The sequence below is a fragment of the Coregonus clupeaformis genome, unplaced genomic scaffold (assembly GCF_020615455.1).
Source record: "Coregonus clupeaformis isolate EN_2021a unplaced genomic scaffold, ASM2061545v1 scaf0740, whole genome shotgun sequence".
NCBI lineage: Eukaryota > Metazoa > Chordata > Actinopteri > Salmoniformes > Salmonidae > Coregonus > Coregonus clupeaformis.
This window is the reverse complement of record NW_025534195.1, coordinates 132,501-152,771: the sequence shown is the minus strand read 5'-3', so window position 1 is coordinate 152,771 and position 20,271 is coordinate 132,501. Positions and strand designations below refer to the sequence as shown.

The window sequence follows — 20,271 nt, the reverse complement described above, 5'->3', positions numbered from 1 at the left end:
TGAATCTCCCGCTTTGGGCTGGATGTGTCAATGTGTAGTTTATACGTGCATCATCTATGAGCAGAATTACTGTCTTCTCGCAATTAGCCACGTCATCCCTTCTGCGTCACTTTATTCACAGAAGATCTCCGCTAAACATAGAATCAAGAAGTTTATCAGTCTGACAGTGATCACCAATAACTTCAGAATGAAGTTGACAATGCCTATAAATACAAAGTTGCCAAAGTCTTACAAACAATTGACCCGTTGCAACCTCAGACAATGGAAGCCAAACTACTAGAGAAAACCCCTCATAACGATCTCCAAAATGTGTTTTTTAATACACAAATCAAGTTAAACACAGACTACCGCTTGTTAATCAGAAAACTCTCTGGTATGTTGTGGTGGACTGTCATTACAAGTGGAACAGGAACCAGGTACAATAGAGTGTATAGTGTGGCTAGCCTCTGGATGGCCTCTGGATGGCCTCTGGATGGCCTCTGGATGGCCCTGGATGCACTGTCATGCAGTCAAAGCTAGTAACCACTTTTGGAGCTAACTAGTGCTCTCAAATCGTATTTACATTTTTAGTCATTTAGCAGATGCTCTTATCCAGAGCGACTTACAGTTAGTGAGTGCATACATTTTCATACTGGCCCCCCGTGGGAAACGAACCCACAACCCTGGCGTTGCAAGCGCCATGCTCTACCAACTGAGCTACAGGAGACCCACTAGGTATTATCCACTTATCCTAATTACGACAGCAGATGATAGTTCTCCATTAAGCACTGTGATTGGTTGCCCAAAATTCTGCGACTTCGCATCACTGTTGACCAATCGAAGCTCACTATAGCTTCCAGCCCTACTCGATTGGCTGTTGATACCTAGCACTATCTACCATGCTTGCTAGCACCCACACGAGGCAATGCTAGCGGGGCTATCTGAATTTCCTCGATATAGCGGATCACCCCTGTTCGTTTCACACATGACATCCCATATGCTACACGTGCAAAGGTAATGTCCATAACGCTGGAATCGACCCATAACTGAAAAGCTCATGGGCTTTAAAACACACCCACCAGAATATTGTAGAGTTTTCCGCCGAGTACGCCAGCTGTCCCTCTAGTCAAAGCAGCTAGTTCCTTCACACTATTCACACACAGGGCGACAACCGCCGCTGACCATCGCAACAAAATAAATACACCATAAGCATGCAAAAAAAACGTATTAACATGCAACATAAAATGATTAATCGAAAAATAGATGCAAATTGTATTTATTTATTGTTAAACGTGACTCTGTAAACAGATAGTGTTGGCCAGCTAGCTAGCTAGAGTGGGCAAGTTAACTGGCCCTGCTGTTGGACATACAGTTGAAGTCGGAAGTTTACATACACTTAGGTTGGAGTCATTAAAACTAGTTTTTCAACCACTCCACACATTTCTTGTTAACAAACTATAGTTTTGGCAAGTCGGTTAGGACATCTACTTTGTGCATGACACAAGTAATTTCTCCAACAATTGTTTACAGACAGATTATTTCACTTATAATTCACTGTATCACAATTCCAGTGGGTCAGAAGTTTACATACACTAAGTTGACTGTGCCTTTAAACAGCTTGGAAAATTCCTGAAAATTATGGCATGGCTTTAGACGCTTCTGATAAGCTAATTGACATAATTTGAGTCAATTGGAGGTGTACCAGTGGATGTATTTCAAGGCCTACTTTCAAACTCAGTGCCTCTTTGCTTGACATCATGTGAAAATCAAAAGAAATCAGCCAAAAATTACAGAAAAAGAATTGTAGACCTCCACAAGTCTGGTTCATCCTTGGGAGCAATTTCCAAATGCCTGAAAGTACCACGTTCATCTGTACAAACAATAGTACGCAAGTATAAACACCATGGGACCACGCAGCCGTCATACAGCTCCGGAAGGAGACACGTTCTGTCTCCTAGAGATGAACGTACTTTGGTGCGAAAAGTGCAAATCAATCCCAAAACAGAAGCAAAGGACCTTGTGAAGATGCTGGAGGAAACAGGTACAAAAGTATCTATATCCACAGTAAAACAAGTCCTATATCGACATAACCTGAAAGGCCGCTCAGCAAGGAAGAATACACTTCTCCAAAACCGCCATAAAAAAGCCAGACTACGGTTTGCAACTGCACATGGGGACAAAGATCGTACTTTTTGAAGAAATGTTCTCTGGTCTGATGAAACAAAAATAGAACTGTTTGGCCATAATGACCATCGTTATGTTTGGAGGAAAAAGGGGGGCTTGCAAGCCGAAGAACACCATCCCAACCGTGAAGCGCGGGGGTGGTCATGCTGTGGGGGTGCTTTGCTGCAGGAGGGACTGGTGCACTTCACAAAATAGATGGCATCATGAGGAAGGAAATTATGTGGATATATTGAAGCAACATCTCAAGACATCAGTCAGGAAGTTAAAGCTTGGTCGCAAATGGGTCTTCCAAATGGACAATGACCCCCAAGCATCCTTCCAAAGTTGTGGCAAAATGGCTTAAGGACAACAAAGTCAAGGTATTGGAGTGGCCATCACAAAGCCCTGACCTCAATCCTATAGAACATTTGTGGGCAGAACTGAAAAAGTGTGTGCGAGCAAGGAGGCCTACAAACCTGACTCAGTTACACCAGCTCTGTCAGGAGGAATGGGCCAAAATTCACCCAACTTATTGTGGGAAGCTTGTGGAAGGCTACCCAAAACGACCCCAGTTAAACAATGTAAAGGCAATGCTACCAAATACTAATTGAGTGTATGTAAACTTCTGACCCACTGGGAATGTGATGAAAGAAATAAAAGCTGAAATAAAAGATTCTTTCTACTATTATTCTGACATTTCACGTTCTTAAAATAAAGTGGTGATCCTAACTGACCTAAGACGGGACATTTCTACTAGGATTAAATGTCTGGAATTGTGAAACTGAGTTTAAATGTATTTGGCTAAGGTGTATGTAAACTTCCGACTTCAACTGTAAGTGCTGACATATCACCACGCTGGCTACGTTTTCTACTGTGATTGGTCAACATCGACGGCATCGCTTCAGAAATAGACCAGGGCTGCGTTCAGTACATAACGTAATAGAACGTTCAACTGAATGGAAACGGTGCGGTACTGAACGACCAGTTGAAAAACTAGGAGGGGTTGGGTTGTAGGTTCAAAATGCACCACTGCCAATTAAATACGTCACTCTCACACCCACCGAACAGAGCAAACGTATTTCAAAGTCTGTTCAAGAACATAAATAACATTGTGGGAAAATGTGTCCTCTAGTACAAACCGTTCCGCAACATAAACGTTCAAGCGAACTGAACGCACACCAGATTTCTATTTACTCCGCTTTAGCGTCCTTCACGGGCACGAGCACCGCGGATCGCGCCGCCTGGATAGAATTTCGCCCCAGGCTTCATTGAAATTGTCGCACAGACGGACTGACAGCCAGGAGCCAATATTATTAACCGTTACGACACGCATTTCTCAGCTAAATTACAATTTTTTTCTTTATCACTCAACTCTCATTTATAATGATTCTCGTTTGCAATGAGAGGGATATAGCTAGATATAGGCCTATGTATTGTTGATGTAGTCGTGGATGGATCAGAAGGATAGCAGGTGCGCGAGATAAACTATCAATCGGCCTATGCGTCATAATTACCTTTAGAAATCTGACCTGCAATTTGTAAACAAAGCTGCTGTACTTAAAATTCGTAAAACCTTCAGTTTTATCAATTGGAAGTGACCCAAATAGCAATTTTATTTCGAGATATATTAAACCTGGAAAAAAAATAGACTTTATTTGGGACTTACTGGGTCTATGGGATGTCGAGCATTTAAACTGAACAAAGCACTACATACAGAGATATGGGAAGCATTTGATCCATTGTCAACGTTCTGTTGGTGGCCCCCACTCTTGGTAGCTTTAACAACATATTCAAGTGTAGAACTTCAGTAGAATGCACCTTAAAAACCCACACATTGATTCAACTGCGGAGTTGTTTTTAAGACAGTACTCACTGGCGTTAATCAGATCTCCTGTCTTCTCTTCTTCTCCCTCTTCCTCCAGTGTGACAGTAATCTCCCCCTCCTCCTTCAATCCAGAAACTGCATCCTCCTCTTCCTCCTCCTCTTCTTCTTTCACTCTGAAAGCTTCTGCTTCTATTTTGACAGTAACAGCCTCTTCTTCCTTCTCCTCTTTCATGAGAGTTTCTTTCTCCGTCCAGGAGACGACCTCTTCTTTAACAGGAGGGGAGTAGTTTAGTGAGTTCATGGTCGGGATGTTAGCTAGCTAGTTAGCATTAGTGCTGAGCTAATTTAGCAAGCCAGCTAGCTGACTTCTAACAACGTAAAATGAAATTAAATGCGGCAGCTAGCTATACAAAAGAAGTTTGTTTAAAACACAGAGGCTAATATACACAGAAAGTGTCTAAAGAGCATTAATGTTTCGGCTATGTTGGCTAGCAAGCTACCGGGGAGGCTGACTAGCTGTTGTTGAAGAAGCGTCCCGTCCACTAGATTATACGTCACACCAGCAGCTTCGCATGCAAGACGCATATCGCCATCTATTGACTGGAGTGGGTAACGCAGTTGAGAGAAACGTTTATTTTATTGACCGACAAGAAGTTTATTTTTTAATTTCTTTAATTAAACAATATGATATTGAGACATACAAAGAGAAGCAGGTTGATTGATTAGTTCAGCAAATGTTTAATGATTGTGAATGTAAAAATATAATGTATATCTACTACACATCTGCATTCAAGGCAAATTCATATTTATTACCAGGGCTTCGGATACCAATCTGAAAAATGTAGACTGAACTGACATGTTACACTACATTAGATAACATTCTAGAACATTATTGTTATCTAATGTAGTTCTATAATAATAATGTTCTAGAATGTTATCTAATGTAGTTCTATAACATTCTAGAACTGTTTATTTTCCTGGTTCCAGAAAACCCGGTTACATTTACATTTTAGTAATTTAGCAGACGCTCTTATCCAGTGCATATAATTTCATCGCCGCCTTCGTCAGCCTTTCCAGACGTTTGGGAGATGGGACTTCTGTATCTGCCTGGTCAGCTGTTGAGGGTTTGAGAGCCCAGTCTACCCTACAGTTTCCCATAACCTCTTGGTGGGGGGCCCAAACCGGGTGCTGTCAGCCGGCGCCAGTTTAGCCAGAGACTCACATGGGGCAGGGGAGTCACTCTCTGAGGCAGCATGCAAGGCAGAGCAACGTAAAGTTGGAAGATTGCCGGAATCAGGAGTCAATAAGCAGGAAATACTGAATCCTACGCCCCCCCCTCCCTGCAACAGCACATGCAGTCAGGAGCCGAGGAGAGGAGAAATGTGCCTAAAAATAAATAAAAATTAAAATAAATATATATATATATCTTATCAAATCAAATTTTATTTGTCACATACACGTGTTTAGCAGATGTTATTGCGGGTGTAGCGAAATGCTTGTGCTTCTAGCCACGACAGTGCAGTAATATCTAACAATTTCACAACATATACCCAATACACACAACCTAAGTGTCTTGTCTGCGGCAGCATTGTGCCGGTATAGCGACGCTACATAGCGACAGCAGCATCTAACAATTTTATTAAATTATTTCCTGGGCTCGGTGACGTAAGGGAGGACCTTTTAACGATCACTGGCTACCGACTATGGACCACGTGCTGCTACACGGGTATAGGTTAGGTCGTGAGTTACCACGAACTCGTTCATTATTATTTAAATAATTAATAAAAAGGTTCTAAGTTTGGGCTTATACATTATTAATTTAAAAGTGCAATAATGCATGTACCAATGGCATGTGAAGAACTTCAGTAGAATACCCCTTTAAAAAACACACATTAGTTCAACAAGTGAAGAGTCTATGCCGCTGTTTTTAAGACAATACTCACTGGTGTTAATCAGATCTTCAGTCTCCTCCTCTTCCTCCTGAAACAACTTATTCCTCCTTTTTTATTGAGCTAGAGGAAGAAGATTCCCTTCTTTCACTATAACAACCTCTTCTTCTTCCACTGTGACAGCCTCGAGCCCATCTTCCTCTTTCACTCCAAAAGATGATTTCTCTTTTTTCACTGTAACATCCTCCTCTTCTTCTTTCAGTGTGACAGTATTTGGGAGTATTTTAGTGAGCTCATGGTCGGGGATGTTAGCTAGCTAGTTAGCATTAGACTCAGCATCATCAATCTTAACACATTTTCAAATTTAACAATCAAATTACGATTAAGTTAACTAGTAGATACGTTAACAGGATTTTGTTCAAAACACCGAGATTTATATACATATAAATGCAGTTGTATCCAATCAATTATCATAAATCGGCCCTAAATACCTATCAAATACAAAATATTATCAAATACAAAATATTATCAAATACTAAATATTATTTGATGTGAATATGGCAAACACTATATCCCAAAAACAGGTCAAAGTAAAATAGACAATATGGAATGAAGGCTACTCACAACTGCTGTCAGGGAGTTTCACTCCGTGGGCTAAATTGTCATGATAATCAGTGTTTTATAGTTTGTATTCATACATTTCTGAACGAGCTGATCATAGCGAAGAAGAATAAAATACTTGTGCATTTCCTGCTGCGTAAACACATAGATTCTCATTCAAATAGGCTCAAGATAACTCCTGAAGAACTTGAGGAATTGATATTCAGAGCTTAAATAACCAAGAATAGTTTTTTTTTTTTGACACAATGGCAAACTTTAAGGAGTTGGGTTGATGGGAAGTCGTGATGTCATCGGCCTCCCACCTTGCTTGAGGAAGAATAGAGGAGCAATAGAGAACGTCAAATTATAACCCTAATTAAAATTTTAGAATTTACAAAAACATCACATTGGGTTGTAGGTATAATATTATTTTGATTATAGGGGAAGAAAACACAAAATAAACGATATTCTAAGACAATAACAACAGATCAGCCAGGTCTGAGTTCATGCCCAATATTATACAGCTATTAGATCTAACTGATAAAGAAATGTGTGAGTAAGATATTACTAAAATGTCACACCCTCAGTTAAACTAATAATGTACGACTAATTAGTAGACTAGAGCTTAGAGAGTTAATCAAATGTGCTTATATAAGATGCATATTTTGCCCAGCAAGAGTATTTGTGTCTTGTAATTAGGCAAGCAGAAGTGCAAAATAGGAGACCGGTTCCAAAAACAGATGTCCTCACACAGGGAAAAGGGGAGTGAGAGGCTTGCAGAATATTGTGAGAACCGCGATAACAAAAAAATGCAGCCTGCCCGAGCAAGTAGTAGACTATGATAAGAACATGTGTGTGTGTGTGTGTGTGTGTGTGTGTGTGTGTGTGTGACCTGATGGTCAGGAGATCAGAGGATAACCACATGAGCTAAACCCAGGTGTGAGTTTATAAGATGTGTACAGTGGAAATATACAGCCCGGTACTGTCCAGCCCACAGCGGGGTGGGATATTTCCTCTGACGTGTGTGTATAAAAAGATTGTACGTCCATTTTGTGGCAGAGCGCTCTCATGAATAAAGGCTGACCATTGCAGAAAGGACTCTTTGTTTAATTTATTTTAAACTAGAGATTTACAACCTCTGGGAATTATTCAAAGATTTAAGAAGTAGTTGATTTCAACCATTGATATAACAAAATTCTTGTGACACTAACCAATTATTAAAACCATTGTGTGAAATTATAGTTGAATCAAGGCATTCAGCCATGGGTATTGTAAACATTATTTTGGTTAGTTAGCTAACGTTAGCATAACTAGCTAGCTACTTCTGTCCAAATTATGTTATCTAATGAAACGCCTAAGAATGTGTTTATGGTGGAACTTTCTGTATGTTTTCCTTCAAATTGTTGCTCAAAGCCGCCTAATTAAAGCCCCCATGTGCATAGAGGATGTTTAAGCACCACAATAGGTTAGAGAAAGACAGCACTTGCCGAGACCGAGTTTGTATTCCTCAATATTTGACAAGCTGATCATAGCGAAGAAGAATGAGATACTTGTGCATTTCCTGTAAACACATCGATTCTCATTAAAATAGGCTCAAGATAACTCCTGATTAACTTGGGGAATGGATCTTCAGAGCTTAAAATAGCTAAACAAAAAAATCTTAAGCCTTCGTCAGGATCTGAGGGGACTATGAAGCAAGCTAGATCTACTCATCCTTCTACTGCTTCACATTCTAGCTCAGGCTATATCCTATCCGTATTATGAAGGTGGATATTGATCTTCAGTTAGCTTCACATTCTAGCTCAGGCTATATCCTATCCGTATTATGAAGGTGGATATTGATCTTCAGTTAGCTTCACATTCTAGCTCAGGCTATATATCCTATCCGTATTATGAAGGTGGATATTGATCTTCAGTTAGCTTCACATTCTAGCTCAGGCTATATCCTATCCGTATTATGAAGGTGGATATTGATCTTCAGTTAGCTTCACATTCTAGCTCAGGCTATATATCCTATCCGTATTATGAAGCCTCCTTGGGCTTGTAACTGCACGTTTATGCCGTACGTTGCTAGTCGAAACACCGAACTCTGAACTCTTCATCAAGACAGACAATGCTGAAACATCAATCCATGGGGGGGGAGTCAGTGCCACATTTTTAATTTGTGCCGAAATCAAAATGAAAGAGAAGTTATTTTGCAAATTAAGCAGGTGATGGTGTGACAAAGGCTGTTGGAAGAGCCATCTTTATTTTATTAATGTGGCATGAAGAAAACATTCTCAGTCAAATATATCAGCCAATGGGAGCACTGTGTGTGTTCTCCATGTCCATGTGATGTGGCTTCAAACAAAGTCCCAACATTGTAAAATGACCACTTCTTATAAAGAACGTCCAGGTTTGTGTCACAGTTCCAACATTCTAAACTGACCATTTCTTTTAAAGGTCCAGGTTTGTGTCACAGTTCCTTGTTGATGAGTGGTGAAGTAAATCATGGTTTCCAGAATGGCTAGACAGGTTCCAGTTGATATGGACGGTAAAAGGTACAACAATTTAAAAAGGATTAAATTACATAGTATAAATCAGGGCTTTCGGACATTTCTCCCAGGTGTGGATTCATTCATGCTCTTTCAGTTGATGAAACCATGTACATTTCATTCCACAGTGGGAGCAGTGGAAGGGGTCTCCCTTGTGTGTCTTTGCTCGTGCACTTTCATGTTCCATAAATTCTTAAAACTCTTTTCACAATGAGAACAGTGGAAAGGTTTCTCCACAGAGTGTATTAGCGCATGTTTTTTCAGATATCTTGACTGGGTGAAATCCTTCCCACACTGGAAGCAGTGGAAAGGCTTCTCTACAGAATGTGTTAGCTCATGTCTTTTCAGGTGTCCTGATAAGAAAAATGTCTTTCCACACTGGGAGCAGCTGTAAGGCTTCTCTCCTGTGTGTGTCTTCTCATGATATTTCAGGTCCCCCGATCGGGCAAAACTTTTTTCACACTGGGAGCAGTGGTAAGGTTTAAATCCAGAGTGTATTCTTTTATGTTCTTTAAGGTATTTTGATGAGGCAAAACTCTTTACACACTTAGAGCAATGGTAGGGTTTCTCTGCTGTGTGCGTTCGCTCGTGTTCCTTCAGGGACCCTAATGTAAAAAAATGCTGTGTACACTGGGAACAATGGAAAGGTTTCTCTTCAGAGTGTTTTATCGCATGTTTTCTCAGGGAATCTGATGAGAAAAATTTATTTTCACACTGGGAGCAGTGATAAGGCTTATATACAGAGTGTATTAGCTCATGATTTTTCAGGTTTCCTAACTGGGTAAATCTCTTCCCACACTGGGAGCAGGGGTAAGGCCTCTCTCCAGTGTGCGTTCTCTTATGTCCTTTTAGGTGCCCTAACTGGGAAAATGTCTTTCCACACTGAGAGCAGTGGTAAGGCTTCTCCCCTGTGTGTGTTTTCTCATGTATTTTCAGGCTCCCTAACCAGCTAAAACTCCTTCCACACTGAGAGCAGTGGTGAGGCTTCTCTCCAGAGTGTATTCTCTCATGTTGTTTCAGGCCATCTAACCGGCTAAATTCCTTCCCACAGTCTGAACAGTGGTATGGCTTGTCTCCAAAGTGTATTATTTCATGTACTTTCAGGTATTCTAAAGTGGTAAAACTCTTTCCACAGTGGGAGCAGTGGTGTGATCTTGCTGGTTCTGGAATCTCTGGGTCTGGTTCCCCTGAAAGACTCTTCCCGCTGTCAGAGTTAGAATCTAGTCTCTCTCCTGCTAAAGAGAGTATTTGGTTAAACAGAGAGACCTGAATGAAACCTCCACATGATAAAACTGTCTATGAGGTTTAATCTAGACTAGATCCCTCAATAAAAGATCAGAGCGTGTCATCACAGAGTGGCTGTAGTGCTTTGTAGGCTAATAAAAACACTATTAAACTTAGTGTTGTTATGCATTTATTAGACCTAATGGATAAATAGACTAGTCAGTATAGGATACATTTATTAGATCTAATGGATAAATAGACTAATCAGTATAGGATACATTTATTAGACCCAATGGATAAATAGCCTAGTCAGTATAGGATACATTTTAAGTATACATTTTTGTTATTTGGTAAACTTCTAGATTAAACAATTGGATCGTTCCATATGAATTCAATCACTTTCTGACTGCACCCCTTTAGATTTGAATGAAACATTCCAAACACGTTTGCCCATGGTGAAAGTGGTCAGAAAGTGACTTTCTGGACCTGAATGCCAAAACATTCAGGAGAGGTTCTCAATCAAATCAAAAGGACACTATAGGAATGAGGTGATATTAACAAACTGTTCGTGACGGCAAAAACAAAAATGGCTACACGGACTGAGTTGACCCTTGTATTTTATTTTTCTATGCACACTCACAGGACTCCACACACACACACACATACACCATTTGCTCAAATCAAATCAGATTTTATTTGTCACATGCGCCGAATACAACAGGTGTAGAGTACCGTGAAATGCTTACTTACAAGCCCTTAACCAACAACGCAGTTCAAGAAAGAGTTACACAAATATTTACTAAATTAAATCAAATTTAAATAAAAAGTAACACAATAAAAGAATGAGGCTATATACAGGGGGGTCAATGTAAATAGTCTGGGTGGCCATTTGATTAATTGTTCAGCAGTCTTATGGCTTGGTGGTAGAAGCTGTTAAATAGCCTTTTGGATCTAGACTTGGCGCTCCGGTACTGCTTGCCGTGATGCAACCGGTCTTTTTGAGGATCTGGGGACCCATGCCAAATCTTTTCAGTCTCCTGAGGGGGAAAGGTGTTGTCGTGCCCTCTTCACGACTGTCTTGGTGTGTTTGGACCATTATAGTTTGTTGGTGATGTGGACACCAAGGGACTTGAAACTCTCGACCCGCTCCACTACAGCCCTGTCGATGTTAATGGGGGCCTGTTCGGCCAGCCTTTTCCTGTAGTCCACGATCAGCTCCTTTGTCTTGCTCACATTGAGGGAGAGGTTGTTGTCCTGGCACCACACTGCCAGGTCTCTGACCTCCTCCCTATAGGCTGTCTCATCGTTGTCGGTGATCAGGCCTACCACTGTGTTGTCAGCAAACTTAATGATGGGGTTGGAGTCGTGTTTGGCCACGCAGTCATGGGTGAACAGGGAGTACAGGAGGGGACTAAGCACGCACCCCTGAGGGGCCCCCGTGTTGAGGATCAGCGTGGCAGATGTGTTGTAGCCTACCTTTCCACCTGAGGGCGGCCCGTCAGGAAGTCCAGGGTCCTTAGCTTAGCGATGAGCTTTGTGGGCACTATGGTGTTGAACGCTGAGCTGTAGTCAATGAACAGCATTCTCATATGTGTTCCTTTTGTCCAGGTTGGAGAGGGCAGTGTAGAGTGCGATTGAGATTGCGTCATCTGTGGATCTGTTGGAGAAGTATGCGAATTGGAGTGGGTCTAAGGTTTCCGGGATGATGGTGTTGATGTGAGCCATGACCAGCATTTCAAAGCACTTCATGGCTACCGACGCGAGTGCTACGGGGCGGTAATTATTTAGGCAGGTTACCTTCGCTTCCTTGGGCACAGGGACTACGGTGGTCTGCTTGAAACATGTAGGTATTACAGACTTGGTCAGGGAGAGGTTGAAAATGTCAGTGAAGACACTTGCCAGTTGGTTCGCACATGCTTTGAGTACACGTCCTGGTAATCCGTCTGGCCCCGCGGCTTTGTGAATGTTGACCTGTTTAAAGGTCTTGCTCACATCGGCTACCAAGAGCGTGATCACACAGTCGTCCGGAACAGCTGGTGCTCTCATGCATACTTCAGTGTTGCTTGCCTGTCCCGCTCCTTGAAAGCGGCAGCTCTAGCCTTTAGCTCGGTGCGGATGTTGCCTGTAGTCAATGGCTTCTGGTTGGGATATGTACGTACGGTCACTGTGGGGACGACGTCGTTGATGCATTTATTGATGAACCCGGTGACTGAGGTGGTGTACTCCTTAATGCCATTGGATGAATCCCAGAACATATTCCAGTATGTGCTAGAAAAACAGTCCTGTAGTGTAGCATCCGCGTCATCTGACCACTTCCGTATTGAGCGAGTCACTGGTACTTCCTGCTTTAGTTTTTGCTTGTAAGTAGGAATCGGGAGGATAGAATTATGGTCAGATTTGCCAAATGGAGGGAGAGCTTTGTATGCGTCTCTGTGTGTAGAGTAAAGATGGTCTAGAGTTATTTTTGCTCTGGTTGAACATGCTGGTAGAAATGAGGTAAAACAGATTTAAGTCAAATCAAATCAAATCAAATTTTATTGGTCACATGCGCCGAATACAACAAGTGCAGACATTACAGTGAAATGCTTACTTACAGCCCTTAACCAACAGTGCGTTTATTTTAAACAAAAAAGTAAGAATAAAACAACAACAAAAAAAAAAAAGTGTTGAGAAAAACAAAGAGCAGAAGTAAAATAAAGTGACAGTAGGGAGGCTATATATACAGGGGGGTAACGGTGCAGAGTCAATGTGCGGGGGCACCGGCTAGTTGAGGTAGTTGAGGTAATATGTACATGTGGGTAGAGTTAAAGTGACTATGCATAAATACTTAACAGAGTAGCAGCAGCGTAAAAAGGATGGGGTGGGGGGGCAGTGCAAATAGTCCGGGTAGCCATGATTAGCTGTTCAGGAGTCTTATGGCTTGTGGGTAGAAGCTGTTGAGAAGTCTTTTGGACCTAGACTTGGCACTCCGGTACCGCTTGCCGTGCGGTAGCAGAGAGAACAGTCTATGACTAGGGTGGCTGGAGTCTTTGACAATTTTGAGGGCCTTCCTCTGACACCGCCTGGTATAGAGGTCTTGGATGGCAGGGAGCTTTGCCCCAGTGATGTACTGGGCCGTACGCACTACCCTCTGTAGTGCCTTGCGGTCAGAGGCCAAGCAGTTGCCATACCAGGCGGTGATGCAACCAGTCAGGATGCTCTCGATGGTGCAGCTGTAGAATTTTTGAGGATCTGAGGACCCATGCCAAATCTTTTAGTCTCCTGAGGGGAATAGGCTTTGTCGTGCCCTCTTCACGACTGTCTTGGTGTGCTTGGACCATGATAGTTCGTTGGTGATGTGGACACCAAGGAACTTGAAGCTCTCAACCTGTTCCACTACAGCCCCGTCGATGAGAATGGGGGCGTGCTCAGTCCTCTTTTTTTTTGTGGTGGTAAATAGACGGCTACGAATAATATAGATGAGAACTCTCTTGGTAGATAGTGGGTCTACAGCTTTGCCTGCATTAAAGTCCCCGACCACTAGGAGCGCTGCTTCTGGATGAGCATTTTCTTGTTTGCTTATGGCCTTATACAGCTCGTTGAGTGCGGTCTTAGTGCCAGCATCAGTTTGTGGTGGTAAATAGACGGCTACGAATAATATAGATGAGAACTCTCTTGGTAGATAGTGGGTCTACAGCTTATCATGAGATACTCTACCTCAGGCAAGCAATACCTCAAGACTTCTTTAATATTAGACATCGGGCACCAGCTGTTATTGACAAATAGACACACACCCTGCCCCTCATCTTACCAGACGTAGCTGCTCTGTCCTGCCGATGCACGGAAAACTCAGCCAGCTCTATATTATCCGCGTCGTTGTTCAGCCACGACAGTTTTTAATGTCCCGTTGGTAGGATAGTCTTAATCGTAGATCATCCATTTTATTTTCCAATGATTGCACGTTGGCCAATTGTACGGATGGTAGTGGAGGTTTACTCACTGGCCTATGAATTCTCAGAAGGCAGCCCTCCGCCCCCCTTTTTCTCCATCTTTTCTTCACGCAAATGACGGGGATTTGGGCCCATTCCCGAGAAAGCAGTATATCCTTTGCGTCAGACTCGTTAAAGAAAAAATCTTCATCCAGTTCGAGGTGAGTAACCGCTGTTCTGATGTCCAGAAGCTCTTTTCGTTCATAAGAGACGGTAGCAGCAACATTGTGTACAAAATAAGTTACATACAACGCGAAAAAACAAACAAAATAGCCCAGTTGGTTAGGAGCCCGTAAGCCATCCAGCAGAGTGAAGGTAAAGCAGCAACAAATGCTCAGCATATGTGGGAACTCCTTCAAGACCATTGGAAAAGCATTCCAGGTGAAGCTGGTTGAGAGAATGCCAAGAGTGTGCAAAGATGTCATCAAGGCAAAGGGTGGCTATTTGAAGAATCTCAAATATAAAATATATTTTGATTTGTTTAACACTTTTCAGTTACTACATGACTCCATATGTGTTATTTCATAGTTTTGATGTCTTCACTATTATTCTACAATGTAGAAAATAGTACAATTAAAGAAAAACCCTGGAATGAGTAGGTGTCCAAACTTTTGACTGGTACTGTATATGAACATAAAAAAATAGGAGTTTACATGTTTTTAGATCATTTATGTTAAAGGTAAAAAAAAAAAAAAATCTTTAAAAGTATTAAATAGTTTGACAACCCTATTTGTAAGCTTTCAAATTATATCAAACTCAACCGTTTATCTTTTCCAGTGATGAAGACATGGATGTCTCGTGGTGGGGGGGTATGTAAAATGGGTCAACTTTGACCTCCTCTATCGCTTGTCTAATAAATCAGACCGACCAGTTCCTGGTATACAGTCGGGGAAAAGAAGGCATTGCCAAATTGAATAAAATGACATTGGAACTTACTCTACCGGTTGTTTGTGTGGTTGGTCCTTCAGTGGGTCAACATGTTGGCTAATACCTACACAACGGAAGGCATCGCCAGAATCGTAACTAACTATCTACTGAATGTTTTGGCACTGAAGTCCAACAAGTAAATCATCAAAAGGGGCGCAGTCAGAAAGTGATTGAAATCATATGGAACGACCCAATTCCTACAGAACAAGTGTAGAGCTTCAGTAGAATGCCCCTTAAAAAACACACATTAGTTCAACAACTACAAACCCCTGTTTTTAAGATAGTACTTACTGGTGTCAATCAGATCTGCAGGTGTCGCCTCCTCTTTCACTCCCAAATCGTCTTCATTCTCTTTAATTGAGATGGCCTGCTGTTCCTCTTTCACTACAAAAGGTTCTTTCTCTTCTTTCACTATAACATCCTCCTCTTTTTCTTTCAATGTGATAGCCTCATCTTCCTCCTTTTCCAGTCTGAAAGCTTCTTCCTCCTCTTCTTTAACTGTGACAGTCTCATCTTCCTCCTTTTCCAGTCTGAAAGCTTCTTCCTCCTCTTCTTTAACTGTGACAGTCACATCTTCCTCCTTTTCCAGTCTGAAAGCTTCTTCCTCCTCCTCTTTAACTGTGACAGTCACATCTTCCTCCTTTTCCAGTCTGAAAGCTTCTTTCTCCTCTTCTTTAACTGTGACAGTCACATCTTCCTTCTCCCCCTCTTTCACTCCAAAAACGGCATCCTCTTCTTCCTCTTCTTCTTTTACGACAATGTTCAGCCCCAGAGTTTCTTTCTCCGTCCAGCAGACCTCCTCTTCTTTAGCAGCAGGGAAATAGCTTAGTGAGCTCATGGTCGGGGATGTTAGCTAGCTAGTTAGCATTAGCGACTAGCCTAGAGTTAAACTAATGTAACCAGCCAGGTAGTTGACAACGTAAATATAAAGACAGTGTGTTTAAACACTTACTAAACACAACAATTGGTTTCAAGAGCTTCAACGTTTCGGTTTAATAGCTGCTAGCAAGCTACCGAGGTGGTTGAAGAAGTAGTCCATCGTTGTTGTTGAAAAAGAGTCCCGCCCCGTCCACTACATTATACGTCACGCAAGAAGCATCATCTGAAAGACTCACAGCGCCATCTGCTGACTGGAGTTGGAGTGAGTAAGGCAGTTCAACAAAATAAAATATTCACTACATTGCGAAGAACGTCATATTCATTTCTAAATAACCTGATGTTTTCTCTTACAACTTACAAATAATACTTTCCTATACACAGATGTAAAAGCGTAATATGAATATGTACATGATTATTAAATACCGTCATAAAACAGGTAATGTGTTAATGATTTTGTTCAGTTTGTTCTTTTTTTCCACATCCAGTTTTTATCTACATGTGACCATACTATTCCCTAAAAGTCACTCTGTAAGATGTGACCATACTATTCCCTTAAAGTCACTCTGTAAGATGTGACCATACTATTCCCTTAAAGCCACTCTGTAAGATGTGACCATACTATTCCCTAAAAGCCACTCTGTAAGATGTGACCATACTATTCCCTTAAAGCCACTCTGTAAGATGTGACCATACTATTCCCTTAAAGCCACTCTGTAAGATGTGACCATACTATTCCCTTAAAGTCACTCTGTAAGATGTGACCATACTATTCCCTAAAAGCCACTCTGTAAGATGTGACCATACTATTCCCTTAAAGCCACTCTGTAAGATGTGACCATACTATTCCCTTAAAGTCACTCTGTAAGATGTGACCATACTATTCCCTTAAAGCCACTCTGTAAGATGTGACCATACTATTCCCTTAAAGTCACTCTGTAAGATGTGACCATACTATTCCCTTAAAGCCACTCTGTAAGATGTGACCATACTATTCCCTTAAAGCCACTCTGTAAAATGTGACCATACTATTCCCTAAAAGTCACTCTGTAAGATGTGACCATACTATTCCCTCAAAGTCACTCTGTAAGATGTGACCATACTATTCCCTTAAAGTCACTCTGTAAGATGTGACCATACTATTCCCTTAAAGTCACTCTGTAAGATGTGACCATACTATTCCCTTAAAGCCACTCTGTAAGATGTGACCATACTATTCCCTTAAAGCCACTCTGTAAGATGTGACCATACTATTCCCTCAAAGTCACTCTGTAAGATGTGAACATACTATTCCCTTAAAGTCACTCTGTAAGATGTGACCATACTATTCCCTCAAAGTCACTCTGTAAGATGTGACCATACTATTCCCTTAAAGCCACTCTGTAAGATGTGACCATACTATTCCCTTAAAGTCACTCTGTAAGATGTGACCATACTATTCCCTTAAAGTCACTCTGTAAGATGTGACCATACTATTCCCTCAAAGTCACTCTGTAAGATGTGACCATACTATTCCCTTAAAGTCACTCTGTAAGATGTGACCATACTATTCCCTAAAAGTCACTCTGTAAGATGTGACCATACTATTCCCTAAAAGTCACTCTGTAAGATGTGACCATACTATTCCCTCAAAGTCACACTCTGTATTCCAAATTATTACCATTGCTACATAATATAAAAAAGTGGGTTACCGACACAAACATTGGCGCAAATGCATCACATGCAAATAACATTGGATTATATAGTGTGAGAGCAGACACACACACACACACACACACACACACACACACACACACACACACACACACACACACACACACACACACACACACAGAGGAAAGACACAGAGGCAGAGATTGACAAGAAACCATTTAATAACCGAGTGCGTATGAAAACCAAAAGGAGTGTGGTGACATCATCAGTCTACTCATATTCTCTCTCCCCATGTCTCTCTCTCTCTCTCCCCCATGTCTCTCTCTCTCTCTCCCCCCCACATGTCTCTCTCTCTCTCTCCCCACATATCTCTCTCTCTCTCTCTCCCCCATATGTCTCTCTCTCTCTCTCCCCCCCACATGTCTCTCTCTCTCTCTCCCCACATATCTCTCTCTCTCTCTCCCCATGTCTCTCTCTCTCTCTCCCCCCACATGTCTCTCTCTCTCTCCCCCACATGTCTCTCTCTCTCTCTCTCCCCCATATGTCTCTCTCTCTCTCCCACATCTCTCTCTCTCTCTCCCCACGTCTCTCTCTCTCTCTCTCTCTCTCTCTCTCTCTCTCTCTCTCTGGTGCTGATGGATTCTTGGTGGGACTGACTCTCTGTGCTGGGTGCTGCTGGGTAACTGTAACTACACAGACATGATGTGAAAAGGCACCCTGTACCCTCTATAGTGTACTAGTGAATAGGATGCCATGTCAGACGCAGGTGAGACTACCACAGTAAAAAGTTCCTTCTGTACAAAAGCCATTCTAGAAATACACACACACACACACACACACACACACACACACACACACACACACACACACACACACACACACACACACACACACACACACACACACACACACACACACACACACACACACGACATACACACACACACACACGACATACACACACACACACACCCCTGTAAAAAAAAAAAGAGCAAAGCAGTGAGCTGAACATTAAAATAACATTAAAACAACAGCAGACCGGGAGAGGTTGATTCCAGTGAAGCATTATGGGGCAGGAGAGGAGTGGACTGTGTCCCAGATGGCACCATATTCCCAATGTAGCCCTATGGACAAACTAGTGCACTATATAGAGAACAGGGTGCTGAGACGCAGACATGGATCACATGCCAAACTAAACACACTAAACTAGCTAATGGTCTCCCTGAAAACCAGGCAGATGGACAGACTCACACTGAAGATGATTTAAGTGCCTACAACATTCCCTCTCCCCCTCCCTCTCCCCTCCCCCCTCTCCCTCCCTCCCCTCTCTCTCCCTCCCCTCTCCTCTCCCTCCCCTCTCCCTACCTCCCCCTCCCCTCTCCCTCCCCCTCAAGTCCAAAGCTGAGATGATTATCGATAGTCAATTGAATTTTCGTCTTCTTCTTCTTGTGTTTTTATTTTAAAAGCTGTTTCAGCAGCTTCAGTGTCTGTGTCTGTGAAACGATGTGACCCTGAAAACCGTCCCGTTGGATATCGGCCTGTTACTCCGCACTTCTCAGTTCCACCTTGTCTGGTTCCTAGCTGTGACATCACTGTTCCATTCTGTGACCTTACTGTTCCATTCTGTGACCTCACTGTTCCATTCTGTGACATCACTGTTCCATTCTGTAACATCACTGTTCCATTCTGTAACATCACTGTTCCATTCTGTAACATCACTGTTCCATTCTGTGACAGTGCAGAACTACACACACTCCAGAGAGATGTGGAATGTGTGTGTGTGTGTGTGTACACAGTGACATCACAATAGTAAATCTATGATCTGGAAACACACATTGACACGGTGATGTGATAGGAGCATGAACTAAGAGGACAGAGAGGGACACGTGTTTCCTGTTCAGTGGGGCATGGAGAAGGGAAGGAGGGAGGTGTGTGGGTGTGGACAGTCTTTTCTCTTGGTTCTACACTCCACCTCTACTTCTCCTCCTACCTCCTCTCCCTCCATCCTCCTCTCCTCTTCCTCCATCCTCCTCTCCTCTTCCTCCTCTCCTCTCCCTCCATCCTCCTCTCCCTCCATCCTCCTCTCCTCTTCCTCCATCCTCCTCTTCCTCCACCATCCTCTCCCTCCCTACATCATCCTCTCCCTCCATCCTCCTCTCCCTCCATCCTCCTCTCCTCTTCCTCCATCCTCCTCTTCCTCCACCATCCTCCCTCCATCATCCTCTCCCTCCATCCTCCTCTTCCTCCACCCTCCTCTCCCTCCATCCCTGTGTCCTAACAAAGTAGTGGGCTCCAAACCGTCCTCCGCTCCGCCCTCTGTGTGTGCGCATGTGTGCAGGTGCACGTGTCAGACAAAGGACGAGAACCCCGTGACGGGCGTGCGTGAGCCTGGTGGATTAGTATTGGGGTTGGCGTGTGTGTGCGTGTGAGGGAGTGTGTGTGTGTGCGCGGGCAGCCCAGTGGGTGTATATGCTCCTCCTGTGCTGTGCTGTGTGACCACGGTCTGGTAGTACGGCTCGGCTCCGTCAGCGCTGGAACACTCCTCGTAGGCATACGGTGGACTTAACCCCTTCAGCCCTTTAGGCTGTCTCTTCCAGCTGTTATAGTAGGTTGGATCTGACATGTAGTGGTTA

At 42.7% G+C, this 20,271-nt stretch overlaps 2 protein-coding genes across 8 annotated transcripts in view; both read right to left on the bottom strand.

Moving 5' to 3' along the window:
* LOC121533052 (gastrula zinc finger protein XlCGF7.1-like) overlaps window positions 1-4,493 on the bottom strand; it is a 75,285-nt gene extending 70,792 nt beyond the window's left edge. For all 5 annotated transcript variants that reach the window (XM_045216570.1, XM_041838818.2, XM_045216569.1 and 2 more), the window contains exon 1: window positions 4,016-4,493. In XM_045216570.1, coding sequence (XP_045072505.1) covers window positions 4,016-4,268 — 253 coding nt within the window. In that variant the 5' untranslated portion in view covers window positions 4,269-4,493. The remainder of the gene's footprint in view (window positions 1-4,015) is intronic.
* A 15,358-nt stretch (window positions 4,494-19,851) lies between these two features.
* The window catches only part of LOC121534242 (protein sidekick-1-like), a 107,600-nt gene continuing 107,180 nt past the window's right edge, over window positions 19,852-20,271 (bottom strand). For all 3 annotated transcript variants that reach the window (XM_045216563.1, XM_045216564.1, XM_045216565.1), the window contains one exon: window positions 19,852-20,271. This exon is cut by the window's right edge and continues 50 nt beyond it. In XM_045216563.1, the coding sequence (XP_045072498.1) occupies window positions 19,986-20,271 (286 nt within the window). In that variant the 3' untranslated portion in view covers window positions 19,852-19,985.